The sequence below is a fragment of the Euprymna scolopes genome, chromosome 21 (genome assembly GCF_053919585.1).
Source record: "Euprymna scolopes isolate OS-2025 chromosome 21, ASM5391958v1, whole genome shotgun sequence".
NCBI lineage: Eukaryota > Metazoa > Mollusca > Cephalopoda > Sepiida > Sepiolidae > Euprymna > Euprymna scolopes.
This window is the reverse complement of record NC_136502.1, coordinates 123,887,737-123,907,783: the sequence shown is the minus strand read 5'-3', so window position 1 is coordinate 123,907,783 and position 20,047 is coordinate 123,887,737. Positions and strand designations below refer to the sequence as shown.

The 20,047-nt window shown below is 35.1% G+C and overlaps 1 protein-coding gene across 2 annotated transcripts in view; it reads right to left on the bottom strand.

Moving 5' to 3' along the window:
* LOC145242700 (uncharacterized) overlaps nucleotides 1-20,047 on the bottom strand; it is a 94,790-nt gene that overhangs the window by 20,614 nt on the left and 54,129 nt on the right. Inside the window, exon 1 of one of the 2 annotated variants that reach the window (XM_080105831.1) lies at nucleotides 9,043-9,209. The exons of the other annotated variant lie outside the window; for it this stretch is intronic. Within the exon in view, the coding sequence (XP_079961957.1) occupies nucleotides 9,043-9,142 (100 nt within the window). The 5' untranslated portion in view covers nucleotides 9,143-9,209. Of the gene's footprint in view, nucleotides 1-9,042; nucleotides 9,210-20,047 lie in introns of those variants that run through there. 2 annotated transcript variants of the gene reach the window in all.

Sequence of the window (20,047 nt, the reverse complement as noted above, 5' to 3'; positions counted from 1 at the left end):
CATTAACAATTAGCATACCACTACCTTACATTCATTATCCTTAATTCTCAAGTGGCCTTTGGGCCTTAGGAAATGGTGACTCCCTTGTAAAAAAAAAAGAGAAAGACAGCTGGAGGTCACGAGGGATGTAGGCGTTGGCAGAAGTGTGGACGTCCTCCCACATACAGCATGTGGTATTCCAAAATGGTCACCCATCTGGTATTGACCGGACTCAACATTGCTTTATTTTGGTGACAAAACTTAAGCACAAGAGAAACTACAAACTTTTTGTCAAGATTCCTACTACTATTGATTTGGTATGACTTGAACACAGCATGTCGATTCATTAGTTTGAGTTGGTATCCGCGTTAAATATATATATATATATATATATATATATAACTACTTCATTTACTCACATAAAATTAATATACGAAAGTATAAATTTATGCATAAACTTTAAGTATTTACTTCAACAGTGCTCAATACGTAGGTAGAGCTAGTTAATAAGTTATAAATATGTATAGCATTTAAGCTACACTGAATATTCTGCGTTTAATCCCCTCTAGGATTCTTCAGGCTTATGCATAGAGTGGATGAAACGCGGAATATTCAGTGTAGCTTAAACGCCATATATATTTATAACTTACTATATATATATATGTATATATATATATATATATATATATATATATATATATATATATATATATATATATATATAGAGAGAGAGAGAGAGAGAGAGAGAGAGAGAGAGCAAACAGTTAATAAACATGTTAAAAAACACTTTGAAAAAGAGTTAAAAACATTAAAAGTATTTCTTCGAAACTCCGCGGATTAAAGATTATCCACTTATCAAGTGTTTCCTTTTCAGATTAATTATGTTTTTAACTCTTTTTCAAAGTGTTTTTTAACATGTTTTATTAACTGTTTGCTCTTATTATAAGCTCTATCTCCTATTTAGTTTTATCGAGCTTTTATCTGGTTGAGATTATTTTATAAATATTAATTCTTTAATATTTATAATATACTTTAGTTTTACCATCTTGGATCATTTTGGTAAATTTAATTGCAATTATTTTTTTTTTTTACACACACACATACATATATAACAAGCTAATCAATAACCTTGATTCCAGTAAAGCAATTGGCTCTGACGACATCCCAATTATAGTGTTAAAAAAGCTTCAACCAGAACTTGCCCCCATATTTACGAAACTGTTTAAGCGTTGCCTTAAGGAGAAGTGCTTTCCAACTCCCTGGAAAACCTCATCAGTATGCCCTGTGTTTAAGAATTCAGGTGATAAGTCATCTCTCTCTGAGTACAGACCAATAAGTCTCCTGTGTGTTATGAGTAAGTTGCTGGAATCCATATTAAATAGAGAAATAGTCAACCACCTCAGCAGAAATAACCTTCTTAGTGACACACAATATGGTTTCCGTTCTGCAAGATCTACTGCAGATGTGCTAATGGTTATATCTCACAGGATTAGTGAATCTCCTGACAAAGGCTTCCTTTCTAGGGCAATTGCTCTTGACATATCAAAGGCCTTCGACAAGTTATAGCATAACGGCCTACTTCACAAAATTTCCAGTTACGGTATAACTGGAAATGTTTTCTAAATCATTAAATCATTTCTCTCCGATAGGCTCATAAGAGTAGTGGTCGATGGTCAAAAATCAGAGGCCTGCAGTATAAATGCTGGTGTCCCTCAAGGGTCAATCCTGGGCCCAACTCTCTTCCTGATCTACATCAATGATCTCCCTAAACACATACTTAAATCATTCGTTGACATCTATGCTGATGACACGACCATCTACGGCAACGCATCAAAGGCTGTAAATGACAAAGTTCTCTCTGATTCTCTCTCCTCTGATCTCGAGCGCGTGGTTCAGTGGGGGAAGACGTGGCTAGTTACCTTTAATGCATCTAAAACCAAACTCCTATCTTTACATCATCAACGCTCTGATCCCCATCTGGCATCAATTGAAATGGATGGCTCTCGTTTAGGAGAAGCCTCATGTTTTGACAAGCTTCTGGGTTTGACCTTTACTCCTGATCTGAAATGGAACACGTACATCAAGTCTGTTGCCAAGGTCGCTGGAAAGATGGTGGGATCCTTCTACCGCCCCAGAAGATATCTCACTACTGATGTAATTCTCTATCTATATAAAAGCCAAGTACGTCCAAGGATGGAATACTGCTGCCATATCTGGGCAGGAGCTGCTAAAAACAGCCTATCCTGCCTTGACAGAGTACAAAATAGACTTTGTGGCTTAGTGAGGGATGCCCTTTTCTCTACCCTGCAACCTCTCTGCCACAAGAGACGTTGCGAGCCTATCCTTGTTTTATCGCTATTTCCATGGCAGGTGCTCGTCTGAACTCCAATCTCTGGTCCCCCCTTACCAATCTTTCACGAAAAACACCCGTTTAGTTGAATCCACTGTCAAAAACTTTCCCCACTCTTTATCTGTGCCTAAATCAAAACGTAGATTCCATGAACAAAGCTTCTTTCTTAGAACTGCACGCTTGTGGAACTCTGTTCCGTCTGCCTGCTTCCCACCTGACTACAACCTGGATGTCTTCAAGTCCAACGTAAACAAATTCCTAATGAACCGCCCCCTTAAGTAAACACTTCATTAAATCTCCTCACTAACGTACTGTACTTGCAATAACCCTTATCCCGGAATGGCTTCCGGGCCTTGATAAGTGGTGACCACCGTGTAAAAAAAAAAACATATTTGCTCTGCAATAATATTGAGCACTCTCTTCAAGTTTTTACTAATTGCCAGTTTTACCAAATATAAATATAAAAATATATATATATATATAAATATATAAAAATAAATATAAATATATATAAATATAAACATACTAGCTGTACCCGGCCACGCGTTGCTGTGGCTCAGTTTGTTAAAATGGAACACATGTGAAAGTTTGATTCTTTTTTTTCAAGAGAATGTACAAATTATTTTTTTTTAACAGATGTTAAGAAAATAAACAGAAAAATACTTCCATCATTAATTATGCAAAAAAAATAAATAAAATGTTGATTTAGTGTTTCAATATGCTTATAAATTACGATAAAACTTGCTGAGTATGCACTGTTTTACGGTTGTTGTAAAAATGGAATGGAAACTTAAATTTCGCTTCATTTTAATCTTTCTTAATTTTTTAATTGTGCCCCCCGCCCCAAACGAATATAATCAAAACAGTAACATTCAACAATTGTACTTTATGTATATAAAACACAAAATATTTATTAAAAAAAAAAATTAAAAAAAAAAAAGTTAATAACGAAAGGGAAATAATTTCATTTTTTAAACGAAAAAGTCAGTTTACCTAACTTACTGTATTAATGCTATTTTTTTTAAGCAAGAAAAAAAAAAAAGGTAAATATCCAGATACGCTACTACAGAACACCGACCACTCTAATTTGTTTTTGTATAGGTAATTGAGGTCGCTGACAACAAATCTGATAGTCAAACTTGGGGCAAATTTACCGTTTGCATGGTATTTACCCCTGAACCCACGAACTTCTTTCCACCATTTTGCAGCTTCCGTTTATGCTACGCGCATGCACGCTGTAGCATAAACGACGGCTTCACCAACGTTGGGGGGAGGGGATTTTTTTTTCCAGGACATAGAATTTTCTAATTTTCAAAAATACATTATAGCGCTTTTTGGGTGGAAAATTTAAAATTAGCTGAAAAAGAAATAAAATAAGAAAAGGAAAGCACACCAAGTTGGAGTAGGGGGGGGTTAATTTATCTGTTTTTTTTTTTTTTACCTGGAACATCGAATTTTCAAATTTTCCGTAAGTAACGCACCGACATTTACCAATTAGAACACTATTTAACATTTTCCGAAGATTTTACTTTGTACATTGGGGGGGGGGCGGATGTGATGTTGGGGCGCGCGCTCAGATCCCCCCCAAACAAACAAATTAGAGTGGTCGGTGGGGTTTGTATTACTGTACACATAGATTCGAAAAAGTTGTCAAAAAACAAATATATAACAAATAAATGTTATCAAAGGCAAGATAAGTTACTTTTCTACCAAACTGGATATATTTTTCGTGTTTTTATTCAATGTAACATATTGGGTTTGTATTACTGTACACATAGATTCGAAAACGTTGTTAAAAAACAAATATATAACAAATAAATGTTATCAAAAGCAAGATAAGTTACTGTTCTACCAAACTGGATATATTTTTCGTGGTTTTATTCAATGTAACATGTTTATTCAGCTCGAAAAACATACAGTGTTTACCGATGTATTCGAAAATTCAAGATGGAGTCTGATTCTCTCTTTAACACGGTAAGTTTGGGAAAAGGTGTTATAAATAAAAACCCAGATAAAATACTGTTAAAAACTCGCTCAATATATGTTACAGTGACATAGGTTGACATATATTCGGCGGGTTTTTAATAGTATTTTGTATAGTTTTTTATTTATAACACCTTTTCTCAAACTTACGGTGTTAAAGAGGGTGTGAGACGCCATCTTGAATTTTCGAATACATCGGTAAACACTGTATGTTTTTCGAGCTGAATAAATATGTTACATTGAATAAAAACACGAAAAATATATCCAGTTTGGCAGAAAAGTAACTTATCTTGCCTTTGATAACATTTATTTGTTATATATTTGTTCCCCCCCCCCAAACAAATTAGAGTGGTCGGTGTTCTGTAGTAGCGTATCTGGATATTTACCAAAAAAAAATATTTAGGTTTGGCTATAAATTCCTAAACTCATTTCACCTTAAATAATTTAGGTGACTGAAATAGGAATCTAATTGAATCTTTAATTTCCTGAATAGTATCCGATAATTCATTTTTCTTCGAGTTATATCGAATACATTAATACAGACTTTAGGGGCTTTTTTCGTAATGTTACTGTAAAAATTATTTTTTTATTGTTACAAATTACGATGCTTTAAAAAAAGCAAAAATAAATTCTTGCGTTTTTTACTTACTACTGAAAACTATAACTTTAGTAAAGGTATTTTTTGTTTAAACAAAATAAAACATTTTAACTAAGAGTTAAGTAAAAATAATTAGTTCATTATATTCTGCGATCATTATTTGAAAAATACTTCAATTTTCATTAAAATTCGTTAATTTCCTGTTTTGGGTGAATTTTTAAGTAAAGGGAGGAGTCAAAATGTGTATACACTTTGAGCGTCGTCATTCATTTTGAGACCACGTGTGGTAAATTTAAATATCCAGTTTGGCAGAAAAGTAACTTATCTTGCCTTTGATAACATTTATTTGTTATGTATTTGTTTTTTGACAACTTTTTCGAATCTATGTGTACAGTAATACAAACCCAAACTTCGGAGGTTGGAATGCCCCCCCACCTAAAATGTACTTGGAAAAATCGATTTTATAGTGAGATTTAAGAATGGTTAGTCGACAAAAAGGTGAAAAACAAAACAAATACTCAATAAATAATTGTTACCAAAGGCAATAAATGCTACTTTTTTTTTTTTACTTACATTGAATATTTTCAAGCGCTTTTCTAATGCGGGTGTGTGGGTGCCAAATACCTCCAGATTTTCTAGAATTTCCCGCTAGATTGTAACCGAAATCTCCAGATATAGCAGGAAAACCGCTAAATTGTAACACTGGTCACGTGACAGGAAGCGGTAATAAATAATTGTCCCTAAATAAAAAAAATGGCCTCTCGGTACAAAGAAATCTACCTATTTATCATAGAAAAATTAAGTATAATGTTATAATAAAAAAGAAATATATAAAAACACACATGGATATAGTAAACATATTATACCAAAACGTGGAAGCCATCCGTCCAGTGGTTTTTTAGACAATTAATTCCGAACGAACCAACATTTACATTTTTATATATATAGAAGATATATATATATATATATATATATATATATATATATATATATATATAAAATAATAATATTTGATTTTTAATTATCATCGTAAATAATAAGTTATAAAAACATGCTTGTTTCTGCCAAATTTTTTAAATTATTTATTTTTACTTAAAACCAGTGGCGTAGCAAAAATGGGAGGGGGAAGTGATGGGAGATCCACCCCGGACAGCACGTGGGGGGGGGGAATTTTGAAGGAGGGGTAACTTAATAGGATGAAAGTCTGGCATTAATAACAGCAGTCTAAAGTTAGATCCTTGATTGGAATTCCATCAAAATAAATATTTTGACGACTTTCTGGAATTTGGAAGGTTAACGGATTATCAAAGGTCAGGGGGTGGGGATGGGGGGGGGTTAATGACCCCCCCCCCGGGTGGTAAAAATAGTTACTACGGCACTGCTACAAACCTTTGTTTTTGTTTTGTTTTGTTTTTTTAATTTATATTAATTTGTCAAATCACTCAAATATTTTTGTGAAATTTCACCAACATCAAAGCAGGTGAAGAACGATCGGCAAAGCAACTAGTCGTTACGATGCGATCAATCGTAGTATCTGTTTATATTTAATGATGTGAGTACCTGAGTGACTTTCACGGAATATAGGATCACATTTGATACAGTTTTTTTCTTTATTGGGGCGGGGGCAACAAAATCTGCGACTAGCATTTTAGTCTTTTGAATATTAAATGTTTAAATAAATAGGGATTTTAAAGCACATAATTGCGTTTGTTTCGCATAATTATAGAAAAAAAAATATGGCAATTCGGAATCTTAACTCCTAAAGATGAACTCTTCTGAACTGCCGAAATAGACCGAGAGGTACGAGACTCGGGGGTTATCTGTTGTAAGAATTTTATTCCCACATAACTCAGAACTTTGGCAGAAGGCGAATTTTAAAACACAACAAATTGAAAAGTGCACTTACTTGATGATTTAGTTACAGTCGTTTTCTTTTCTTGTAAGATATGTTACCTAATTTTGCGGCTCTGCTAAGCCTAGTAGTTGACTTCTAGATGAAGTGATAGTTGAAGATCTTCTATGAAGATTAGTAATCGTCCTTTGGCACGAAGAGCTGTTCTTTTAATACAACGATCAGATAGTAATTCGGATGCATCCAATAAGATTGTAAGTAACCAAAAATTAACAATTTTTGCTGACTTCAAAGACGATATTACGTCAAGAAAGAAATACCTAACATATTATAATAAATTGTTTATCATGACAATTTGGGCACCAAAGGCCCTTAAATTAATTAAGAAAAATAATGAGTCCGGAATCTTCAACGTTTTTCGGAACTGATTTTCAGTTGAAAGGCCTGTAACTCGCGCGAGTTAATATTTGAATTCACCCAATAAGAATGTATGTTTTCAAACAATGTATTGAACTAATCAACCAATCAGGAGACACGATTCAATTTGTATAATTTCTCACGCTGTTAACGGCCGTTGTAGTTAACGTTAGTCAAGTTTCTAACCTCGACAATCAATCAGACAGAAACAGGGCCATTTTGATGGCCTTTTTGCTGCCGGACTGATGCAAAGTGTTCTGTGTAGCCCTAGCAGATATTTGTTCCAATTCTTAAAGGAAGGATAGTTCTGTTTCGAAATAAACCTCCATGTCAATACGTCCCCATTACGTTAATATAACTGTTAATTGAAGAAAAGTTATTGTTTTTACAATAACTGGGGAGGAAGGAGGTCATACTACTAAATTTGTATTACATTATAAACGAATAAACAAAAGCTCTCACAAGATTTAAATCATATATTTTAACAAATTATTTTATATTTACGGCGTGTTCATTTTTGCCATTTCCTAGGTACGTGACGATAGTACCGTGATTAACTACACAGACTGACGACCTGAGGATTCCATGTTCGAATCCACTAAAATCACCTTCACTTAGGATGTTGCCAACCTTCACGTGGTCTCTTCTGTAAGTACCCAATGTCTTTCTAGAAAGAATTCTAGCTAGAAAAATATCGGGGAAACCAATGCCAACAATAGAATCTTTGGATTCGTATCATATGATGATGACGATTCACTATTTAAACCAATTTTTACATTCTATTACAAAATTAAATATTCAAATATTTTTTTATCCATTTTGTAATAAAATTACTAGAAAGGCTTCAGAAATGTTAACATCTTAATTCCATAAATACCAAGGTTGCGGAATCGGAAAGTATAAGGTTCGACTTTGATTCTTACAATTTCAAAGACTTCGATCCCTAGAATTCCAAAATATTCAATTCCAGCTCTGGATTTCAAGTTTTGATTTCAAAATTATACAGTAGTCATATTGTGTGTTGATTAAAAAATCCAACTTCGAGTATTCTTAGGAGTATTATTCCAAAACAGACTCCGACGTTTTTAAGAGCATTCAATTGCTTCCGACTTTGATTCTGCAACTCTAATAGACTTTTGAGTTTTTATTTTTGTTTTATTTTTATTTTTACACAAACAAAATGTACATATTGATAGAATTTTATCGCATTCTTATCAGTAATAACCTGTACATTTTGTGGTTAATAACATAAGAAATGTTTATAAAAACAAAGAAAACTTTTGGAACCCAAATTTTAGAGGTGGGTAGGAAGTCTATCGACCATCGATAGTAAGCTTTTTTAAATTAGTTTTTTTAATTATTTTGGTGAGGGGGGGGGATAAAAAACACACATTTTTTTGTATGCGTACTTACTTGAGCTGGTTTGATTTGGTCATCCTGGTGTTTTGATCAAGGCCAATGAGAAGGTATTAATATAGTAAGACCATCCATTCATCAAACGTTCATATATATGAAGGTGGGAAAGGAGAAAGAAGATAATCATTCGGATTTTTAAAAAGTATGAAATCACCTGATTATTGGAACATGATTTGTGCCAAATAAAAAGGCGGAAAATCTTAGCTGAAGTTGTGGAATATTAAGAAATACAAAAAAAATTTGCTGATGATTTATATATCAATACATAAGAAATATTTTTTTTTTTAATAAAATTTTGCAATCAAGATTCTAGATGTGTGAGTTGAGGGAGGAATCTGTCGACCACCGAAAGTCAGATTTTTTTAAAAATTATTTTTTAATGTGAATGATATATTAAAGATACGTTTTTTTTTTTTTTTTTTTTTTTTTTTTTGTATGCGTACTTACTTGTGTTGGCTGTCTGTGTTTCTCCTTCATACAACACCGAGAAGACGAGAGGAAAGTGAAGTAAAAACAAGATGAAATCCATTTGTGTTTCGAAAATCATTTCGTCTGATCAGACGACAAACGCTTCCAATTGTATTTAGTGACGACGACCACCACCCCCACATGACGACGACGACGACCACCACCACATGACAACGATTAATGAAACGAGTTATGAGACAAGTTTTAAAACAAGTGTGCTTCCGTTTTAAAATCAGCGCGGGCCAACCCGATCGTTTCGATTTCTACACTTGCTATTTGTTGAACATTTGTGGGTGTCCGGGTGCATGTGGAAGGGTACGAGGATGGGGTGTTGTTGATTCACGTTTTAAAACGAAAGTTTCGAAATTCTGATAGGATTTCAAGTCCACAACATAAAAATGCTTTGCTATAAAAGTTAAAAATAGAAACCGAGTTCATTATGAGTAAAAAAAAAAATTAAAAAAAACAAAACAAAAAAAAAACGGAACAGTCGACGTTACATGGGGGTCAGAAACAAACAGGCCATTCATGTCATTTGTTCGGGTCTTTTAAACATTTGTTATAATCATGCACCTTTGCAGCATGTTCATCCAGTCATTTAGTCGGACAATATTGGCCACCCAGACATTTGGTGTGGTTATCCCCATATATGGTCTGGTCATTCAGACACCTGAAATTTAGTATAGTCACTTGGACATTTGTTCAAACTATTCAATCATCCAGAGATTTTGTCATTTATTTGAACCATCCCAACATCCGATTGGTATTTTGCCTGGTCATCCAATCATTTTGTTAAAAAACGATACACGCATTTGGTTTGATCATCCAAGTATTTGTTGAGTTCATCCAGGCATTTGGTCTGGCCATTTTGGATTTATTTGGTCCATCCGGACATTTGATCTGGCCATTTAGGATTTATTTGGTCCATCCGGGCATTTGGTTCAGCCATTCAGGTATCTGGTCATCCAAACAGCTGATCATTTAGACATTTGATGAAGCTATCGAGGCATTTAGCTTGGTCATCTAGGTATTTGGTCTGCTCATTCAGTATTTGGTTTGATCATCCTGGCATTTTGGTCAAAGCGATGTTGCAATGAAAGCGAATTATTATAGCAAGATCATCTACTGCTTAACCTGTTATGACAGTTGAACTAATTTGTTCAGTCGTAAATAAATGAATATAACGGCATAAATAAAATAGGAATGCATTCAAACACGCCTTGTACGTATTAGTTCAGTATCTGAATAGATGCCAAATACTTCCAGATGTCAACTTTCTATTGCTTACGTTCAGTATGCCGCCATCTGTCTTGGAGAGTGGAGGATTTTGTTTGTTGTCATAAACACACTTTTTTCAAACACTATTAATAATAATGAAGGTAAGTTTATGAAATGCAACTATTGAACTTCATAATTTTTTTCAGTTTGAAGACAATCATAGCATCATTACCTTTTAAACCAACTAAAATTAACAATAAATATTTGTTTAATCATTTACATTCTAATTCAAGTCATGAAGGGTTAAAAGTTCAGGTATATCAAGATGGCGAAAGGGACAAACTTTAAAAAAGTTAGTAACTAGGATATTAAAAATGTCTGAAAAAAAAACGAATTATTGGAAGAGACTGGCTTGCAAGATGATGATTAGCCGCAGTTCGGTGTTCCTTGAACATTTGTAATGCCGTGGGATGTGAGCTGAAGAATTACAACGGAGATGTAAAAGCGGTGGTGAGCAGAAAGGATAATAACAGACGTTCAGACTATCCGCCCCATGAAGTTCGTTAAGAAGTTTCTAAAAAAAAAAAAAAAAAAAAAAAATAAATAAATAAATAAATGTAGCAAAATCCAGGTAAGACAATGCGAACTTTGTGTTACAGAGGGTGGGGTGCAGGTGGTAGAAGGGACGGTCGGCTGTCTCCGGGCTTTCAAAGATGACGTCAAAGGAAAGTAGATCAGATCCTAGATCCAGGTGCTCAAGGAATGACGTCAAAAATGTCCAAATAGGAGACGTAAAATCTCCGGGGATTAGGTCAGTTGGACTGACTGATATTTCAAGACAATGTGTGGTGGAATGTTTTGGCGTCATCTGTGCAAATAAAATAGAAGCAGCAGACAACGACGGCGAGAGAAGAGAAGAGAAGAGAGTCATAGAGCGAGGACAAACTGACACATTTTTCTTCACTGTCAAGCTACCATACTCTCACCACATGCCTTCGCAGTTATCACAACTGTCATACTGTCATAATTTTTCATTTCCATATAGATATTTTTTTAATATATTATTATGTCGCAACATTTTCGTTATAAATAATTTAGAAATAATATCCCCTAGTGTTTTGCTTGATATTTTTAATAAACTTTATAATTTTTTTGTAAATTTATTTTCAACTAAACCTAAGTACGAAACTCCGGAATTGGAGAGTTAACCTCATTGTATTCCTATATCAAACATGGTGACGGGTACGCCTGAAGAAGGCCGGAGTTTACATCGATCGAAACGTTGTGCAAATAATACTCAAGATGAGAACAATAGTCCGATTAATCCAAACAATGATTCCTCATCTCAAAAAATCAGAAGTGCAAATTTTAGTAATTTAACTGTTCAGCATAGAAACGTCGTATTTTTTATAATTAGTTGACATGCAACAGAAATGCATTCCTGTGTAAGTATGTAATATCGTTAGGTGTGGTGTGAAAGAAAGGGCGAAATGTTAGTTCATATCTGTGTATCTAAAACCAAAAGTTTTCCTTTGAAAAGTGTAGATGAACGAAACTTAACCTGTTAACATGTTGAGTCGTTCAAGAGTTGTACTGACTCACCTCTTATCTCCCCTCCTCCCCTCTCTTCGCTTTCTCTCTCTTACTACAAAACTACAAAAAATGGTTTTATTCACTTTAAAATTGTATCATTTTTTTTAACAAAGAAGTCACCACTATGAAGCCACTCGAGGATAAGGGTTCATGTGTACAGTAGTCAATGAGACAATCTCGAAGTAATCGTTAATAACGGGAATTTGCTAAATTGGATTACTTAAGGGAACGGCTCATCAAGAATTTATTTACGTTGGACTTGAAGACGACCAAGTTGTAGTCAGTTGGAAAGCAGGAAAACGGAACAGAGTTCTACAGGCGTGCAGTTCTAAAAAAAAAGCTTTGTTCATGGAATCTACGTCCAGGTTTAGGCACAGATAAAGAGTTGCGGAAATTATTGATAGTGGTTTCAGGTAGACGAGTGTTTTTTTATGACAGTTTGGTGAAGGGGAGGGGCATAGATTGGAGCTCAGACACACTTGCCATGAAAATAACGATAAAGCAGAGAGAGGCTCGCAACGTCTCTTCTGTAGGAAAGAGGTTGTAGGGAAGAGAAAAGGGCATCCCTCACTAGGCTACGAAGTCTATTTTAAACTCTGTCAAAACAGGATAAGCTGCTTCTAGCAGCTCCTGCCCAGATGTGGCAACATTATTCCGTCATTGGCCGTACTTGGCTCTTATATGGGTAGAGAATTGCTTCAGCAATGAAATATCTACTGGAGCGATAGAACAATCCTACCATTTTTCCAACAGATTTGATGTACGTGTTCCATCTCAGATTAGGAGTAAAGGTCAGACCTAGAAGCTTGTCAAAACATGGAGCCTCCCCAAGGCGAAAGCAATTCATTTCAATTGATGCCAGACAGGGATCAGAGCGTTGATGATGGAAAGATAGAAGCTTTGTTTTTTGTTTTAGTTTTCAATTTCTAATAAAAATATCCATATACATGAATAGATATTTCATAAGATGTGACCAATTTCTTTGTTCGAACGCCAACCAAGCATAGCACATCACCTGGACTTAACTTGTAGTGAACACTGAAAAGCAAATGGTTGTGAATTGCTAACCCTTTTTCTTCCTCTGGTTCGTTTCGACATGCTCTCTTCATCAGTTCTTAAAACTAGTAAGTTTTCATATGAACATGTTAACTCAAAATACTTTCAATTAAAAACGCAACGCGTCTATGTAAAAGTAATAAATCAGTTTAAACTTAAAATCTCTGGTAAGACTTGATTAACAAAATCAGTTTGTATAACAACTGCACAGAAGAATCCAAGAACGTCGTTCAACACCTATAGTTGTGCCTTTGGTCCAGGGAATGTAATTTGCAAAAGAAAAGGGTTGAATTACTCCAGCGTTCATCAATTCGCGCTCATCTATGCCCACACTAACAAAAACAAGGTAAACCAACACACATACATACAGAGTGCTACGCTGCCAAATACTCACATGTCTATATTACTTACATGCACATATTATTCACACTATTTCGAAGCCTTGTGACTGCCTAACCCAACTTTCTTTATCAAACACGTGTTTACATAAATGAACATTTATTGAAAACTAGCAGACCGCCTGGCGTTGCCCGGTCATAAAATATGCATAAGTGTTATATTTTAATTAATGCAGAATTTTTAATTATTATGAACAGATATACCGTAGATATTAAATGTAACGTTAAATTCCTTTAAAAAAAAGTGAAGTAAAAAACCTGAAAAAAACTAAGACACGTGCATGTGAGTAATATGTTTTTTTTTCTAAATAGTTCACTTCTTCTAAATATAAAAAAAAAAAATACTTGAGCTGAGATTGAAATCAAAACCTAAAGATATTGAGTCAAGTATGATAACCATTAGACCAGCTTGACACAATGTTTACAGAGTGTATTTAAACTTTCTTATTCTTAACATAAAGGATCTGTCATGTGAACCATTCATGCATGCGCAGTCATGAAACAGTTGACAAACAGATAAAAATCCGACAACGGCCTGTACCAATTTTTAAATTTTAACTCCTTAGCAGCCCTTTTTCCGGATAAAAACCGATTGAAAAATGTTTTCCACATGTCTGAATATCCTATATATGAAATTTCAAGCCTGTAGATTAAAAATTTGTTGAGTATATAGGTTGAGAAGTGTCCTCACACACACATTCTCACTTTTATACATAGATGACGTTTCATATACTTTTGTTGCTTTTTCGTCACAATTCTTGGAAACTTGATGCTGAAACTTCTTGATGTTTACATATTGGTTAAAAAAAACATTAAAAGAAGTCACGAAAAAAATCATAAAAAAAAATCATTAACGATTACTTGCAGTTATCTCCATTTCACATGAATGGTACAGGGTGGAACGATAAAATTATCACCATAGAAAAGATGAGATGATTCCATTTCCGTTTGATGAAAACCGGTTTCCTTTTTTTTGTTGCAGACCATCTACTATTTGGCCAGTTGTGTACAAATCCTAAGCGTGATAGGGAGCCTTCTATCATGTCTGAAAGTGACACTATGTTCAGCGAGTTAGATTAGAGATGCGTACAGCTCATGTTCTTTACCGATCCAAGTTATAACAACAGGACCATTGCCAGCACCCTCAAAATGCATTGGTGGATTGCCATGAATTACAAGAACATGCCCAGGGTGATGAAAACAAAGTTTTGGACCATGGTTATGATCTTTGGTGTGGTTCCAAGTGAGGGTTACATCATATCACCTCACATCTTTGAAATCGGCTTGAAAGTCAACACCAAAGTGTACCTGGATGTGCTGAAGAGTGTGGTGATCCCCTGGTGCAATCACGTGGCCGATGGCAGACCCTGACTGCGGCAGCAGGAATCGGCACTGATCCACAAGTACAAAGATACCCAGGCTTGGCTTCAGAAGGAGTGCTACGACTTTGTAGCCTTCTCTAACTGGCCCCTCTTTTTCCCTGACCTGGACTCGCTGGACTACTTTGTTTTGTCATAGGTTGAAAACATCAGCAACATGACCTCCCACAACACCAAAGCCTGATTGCCACCGAGTATTCGCCAAGCTCCTGCCAGCGCTTGTGGAAAAGGCATGCTTCCAGACCTATATCAAGACTGTGATTGAGGCTGAATACTACTACATAATCAAGTTACTTGAATTGATTTTTTCAATGAAAGCTTGAAAATAAAACTGTAGTGTTGTTTTTCTTTTAAGTTTAGGGTTAGGGTTAGGGTGACAAATTTATCGTTCCAATAGATATACTTCACCAAGTAAGCATACTTTTTTTAGGTTTATTCCACAGGTAAAGATTTGTGGTTGAATGTATCTTTTCCATGATCCCTGGTGCAGGCTGGTACATTAGCTCAATCTTTTTTATGTCGATAGTCAGACCAAAGTTGTCGCACACTTCAGAAAAATGATCAAAGATGCATGTTTGGCTGTGTGTTGGCATTGAGGGCACAATCATCAGAATCAACAGAAGGTTTTATATAATGGCAGTGACAACACTAAGTTGTTTTTCTACCTGATAATAGATACTTTTTGCGAGCATCATGCTGAAGAGCGTTGAGGTAAGTACACACCACTGTTGACTGGTAAGTCACTGGAAGCCTCTTCATTATTTATGACACAAGCCATGACGCCATCATGAAATTGTCCGCAGATAAATTTATCAAGACATCCAAATTTTCACATGATCTTCTATTGCCAAAGGCTTTTGTCAGATCGAAAATGCCGTGTAGAGTTGCATTGTACCTGAGATTTTTCCTGGAATAAATAAGCAGTAAACGCTATGTCAACTGCATCATGCAACACACAAAAACTGACTTTCTGAAAAGAGGGCCATCTTCTAGGTGCTTGATTAAACGATTTAGCAGCAAGAATTTTACTGGCAATGCTAGTTGCCGATAGCAATTTCAAAGTGTTGCAGTTCTGAGGAAGAAACTATTGGAGCAGAAGACTTTCTGGCATCTGGGGATCTTTACTGTGCAGGGGTGGGGTTTTGCTGTTTGTCAGGTTTGTCGGGGGTATTTACGTTGAGGGGATACAAAGGCTTGTAATTTGTCAGATCACTTACCATTAAAATACTTGTAAAACAGGCAGAGGGATGCAACATTTCATCGATGGGACAGAGGTTGAAGCCTAGCTGACAGTGCGGGACTTATTAGGTTGGTGACTCTCTTTTGAACCCTGTCTAGGAATGAGAGATTAGTAGCAGAGACACCAGTGCAAATGTGGCAACAATACTCCATACATGGGCGAATGGTGGCCTTGTAGAGTTACAGGATACTCTCAGGCGTAAATAACTTTCTAGCATCCTAAAGACAGCCCAGCTTCTTTGCAGCAGCCTTGCCAATGTCCTCAATGTATCTGTATATATGTATACTTCTTTAGTCTTTTCACAACTTTCACCGTCATATTCCATCCGGGTAGAAATCTTAAATAGTCACAAGAGTGTGTGGCATAACGGATAAAATGCTAAGTAATAATCAGTACTAAGTGAAAGTCTTTTGAAGGTTGGAGGTTGGAGGTTCAATCCTCGGTGTGAGTGATCGAAAATACAATTGTAAATTACTTAGAACCTCTATGCAGTCATGGCTGATGGAACAAGAACATGCTACTCCCATGAAGTAAATAATGGGTCCCGCTCGAAATTCCGTCCAAATTCCCGAGTTTGACAGAAACATTTCAAGTTCAACAAGATATACCTGAGGAAGGTCGGAGGTTACATCGACCGAAACGTTGTGAAAATCACACTCAAGATGAGAACAGTAGTTTGATTAATCGAAATAATACCAATTACGAATTATTTAAGATTTCTACTCGGTTATGGCTGACAGAACAAGGACATGCTAATCCCATGGATTAAATAAAAAGTTCTGTTCGAAAATTCTGTAGAAATTCCTGAGTTTGATAGAAAGATTTCAATAAATGCACTTAAAGAAGGTCGCAGGTTACATCAGCCAAAATGTTTTAAGAATAAAATCCTAGATGAGAAAAGTAGTCTGAATAATCCAAAGAGTATGAATAGATAACTCTGCCTCTGACTAAAACTCTTGATTTAGTACGAGAGAGTTATCGTCCTTGATACGTTTTGAGTAAATCAATTTTTCTACCTTCTCATGACCACTTTAGGAATCATTTCGAACCTTGACTGTTTTTTTTTAAAAACTTTTTCAATGGATAAACGTTTTTAGGTGTTTTTTAGATAACAATTATCTCATGTTATTTTTTTTTCATTATTTTTTTTTTACATGGAAGTCACCACTTATCAAGGCCCGCAAGTCACTCGGGGATGAGGGTTATTGTGTGTACAGTCATCAATGGGATAATATCGTAGTAATCGTTAATGGGGATTTGATAAAGTGTCTTACTTAAGGGGGTGGTTTATCAGGAATTTGTTTATGTTGGACTTGAAGACATCCAGGTTTTAGTCAGGTGGGAAACAGGCAAACGGAAGAGAGTTCCACAGGCGTGCACTTCTAAGAAAGAAGCTTTCTTCATGGAATCTACGATTTGATTTTGGCATAGATAAAGAGTGGAGAAATTATTGACACTGCTTTCAGCTAGACGAGTGTTTTTTGTGAAAGATTGGCGAGGACAGACCAGAGATTGAGCTCAGATGAGCACTTGCCATGGAACAAAGACAGGCTTGCAACGTCTCTTCTGTGGGAGAGAGGTTTTATGGTCTATGAGAATCGTAGTCCAAATAATTTAAATAATTGTAATTATTTATCCTCATCTAAAAAATTACGAAACATAATCATCTCATATTTTTTTCCCAAAATAACATTTCCCTAATATATGAACAAATAAAATTTTTTTTTCTTTTTACTGTTATTTTCCTGCAAACGACGCACAGTACCACTTGGACGTAAGCGGTTACCATTTTGGACTAAATCTACAGGGATACTATGTAGGGGGTTGAGCAGTGAGATGTCACATTACTCTTGAACTTCTGCATGTCGGTACAGTTAGGCAAGAAGGGTCCTGGGAGGGAATTCCAAAGTCTAGCAGTTTGATGGAAGAAATTATTTGAGTAGAAGACTTTCTGGCATCTAGTGATCTCAACAGTGTGGGGGTGGAATTTTGCTGCTTGTCGGGTTAGTCAGGGGAATTTACACTGAAGAGGTACAAGGGTTTTGAGTTCGTTGGAGCACTTTCCATTAAAATATGCATAAAACATGCACAGGGATACATTTCAACGATGATGGGACAGAGGTTGGAGGTTTATTGATAGTGATATTAGGTTGGAGACTAGTAGCTTTCAAGAAAATACAATGAAATAATTTATTGAAAAAAATAAATTGATTTTTGAAGATAACTAATCTGTAACTTTACAAAAGGATGACAATTCGATTCAACTAAATCAATTATAGAGCAATCGTTCTTGGAAGTTTCAGATTTTAACATTTAAAATCTATATAATTATAAAACTCAAATGACCTTGTAACGGGTGTTGTAACCCAACATCCGGTTTATGACTTCCGGTTGCGCATGCATGCATTAACATGAACCCATAACAGCGTAAACAAATAAACACAAATCGCTACTTTTGCAGAATTCGACCTTTCTTAAAAAACATTCATACATTTTCTTCTACACTACCAACATAAATAAATAAACCCGAAAATATGATTTTTTTTAATTCGCGTTACAAATTAATAATCAACGCGACAATAAAACATATTGTTTTACTGTGTACGTTTTCAGCGTCTCAACTGGGTTTTTTTTTTTTTTGCATTTAAATTAAGATATATTAAAATTTTAATTTAACTTTAAGTATTATGGTATCTGTTTACTGCACATTTACCTATGAGTATGGCAAACCACTTATAATTCAATGGCTGGTCGGAAAAGATTCTATGTCATGGAAAGTGCTATTTTGGGCCATTTTGGGCCATTTTGATCCCTTTTAACCCCCTGGGGACGTAACCAGAATTTTTATCCAAAATCTGAAAATGCTACATTTCCTCCCTTGGGTAACTGTAACTCCATACAAAATTTCAGAAAAATGTAATGAGTATTTATTGAGAATTTTGTGAACGAACGAATGAATGGATGAGGGTGCATTCTAAGGTCCAAATCCAAAGTCGGTGAAGCAATAATGTGTTCAAACGCATAAAGTTCACAAACGAGATATTTTTATGTTTAAAATACAAATTTTCATATGAAAATATAGAATGTTAGTTCATATTTTTAGAATCCTTGTAAAACAAAGCAGATGAAATCTGAATTAATAATTTATGAATTGGGAATTATCATCAGCCAAACTTCACTCAACTGCACAAATTATTAATTTGATTAAAAATTATTAATTTGATTAAAAATTATTAATAAAAAGTCAATGCTTATTTGTTTTGGTATTTGAACAAGTTTCAGTGATAAATGTTAGGAGTTTTAAAATGAATTAGTTTATATTTGTTTTTCATGAGCAGACGACATTGTGAAGAGTTATTGAGATATGTGCATATGCGTATGTTAATATTTTTTCTCTTTTTTATTGTTTTATTTTTCTTCCTTTGAAGATTGTAATGCTGGGTATGAGACAGCCAAACCATCTGCCAACATTCCCCTGCTTTTTATTGAAACCAACCAAGAGCTCTTTTTAGTATCCTCGCTGTTCCCTTAAGTGCAATTGTCTGGATCTCTTTTGCCCTTGGTTCACCAGGAATATTAGTTAGGTAGGACTTCAGGTTCTTCTTCATAAACCCTGTGGCACATATAATAACTGGTATGATTGATATCTCCCTAAGATTCCAGTTTCTTTTCATATCATACATGAGACCTTGATATTTGGTCTGTTTCTCCCTTCCAGCTCAGTTCAGACCTCCATCATTAGGGACACTCACTTCAACCAAGGTTGCAACTAGTGTGTGTGTGTGTGTGTGTGTGTGTGTGTGTGTGTGTGTGTGAAAGAGACAGAGAGAGAGAGAGAGAGAGAGAGAGAGAGAGAGAGAGAGAGAGAGAAAAGTAGATGGCAATTCTGTCATGGACTTTTGCTCAAAAAAAAAAAAAAAAATCTGTCTTTTTTTTTTCCATTCAATTTGAATCCAAACAACAAATTTGATAAAATTTAGAGAAATGCATTTGATTGGCTAAAAACGTTTTTGTTTGTTCTTTGCGAATTCAAGCGAGTGAATGCGTCGATCCATATTTGCAGAAACGAGTTTACGTTGCAAGACTGTCTCTGCTCTGTC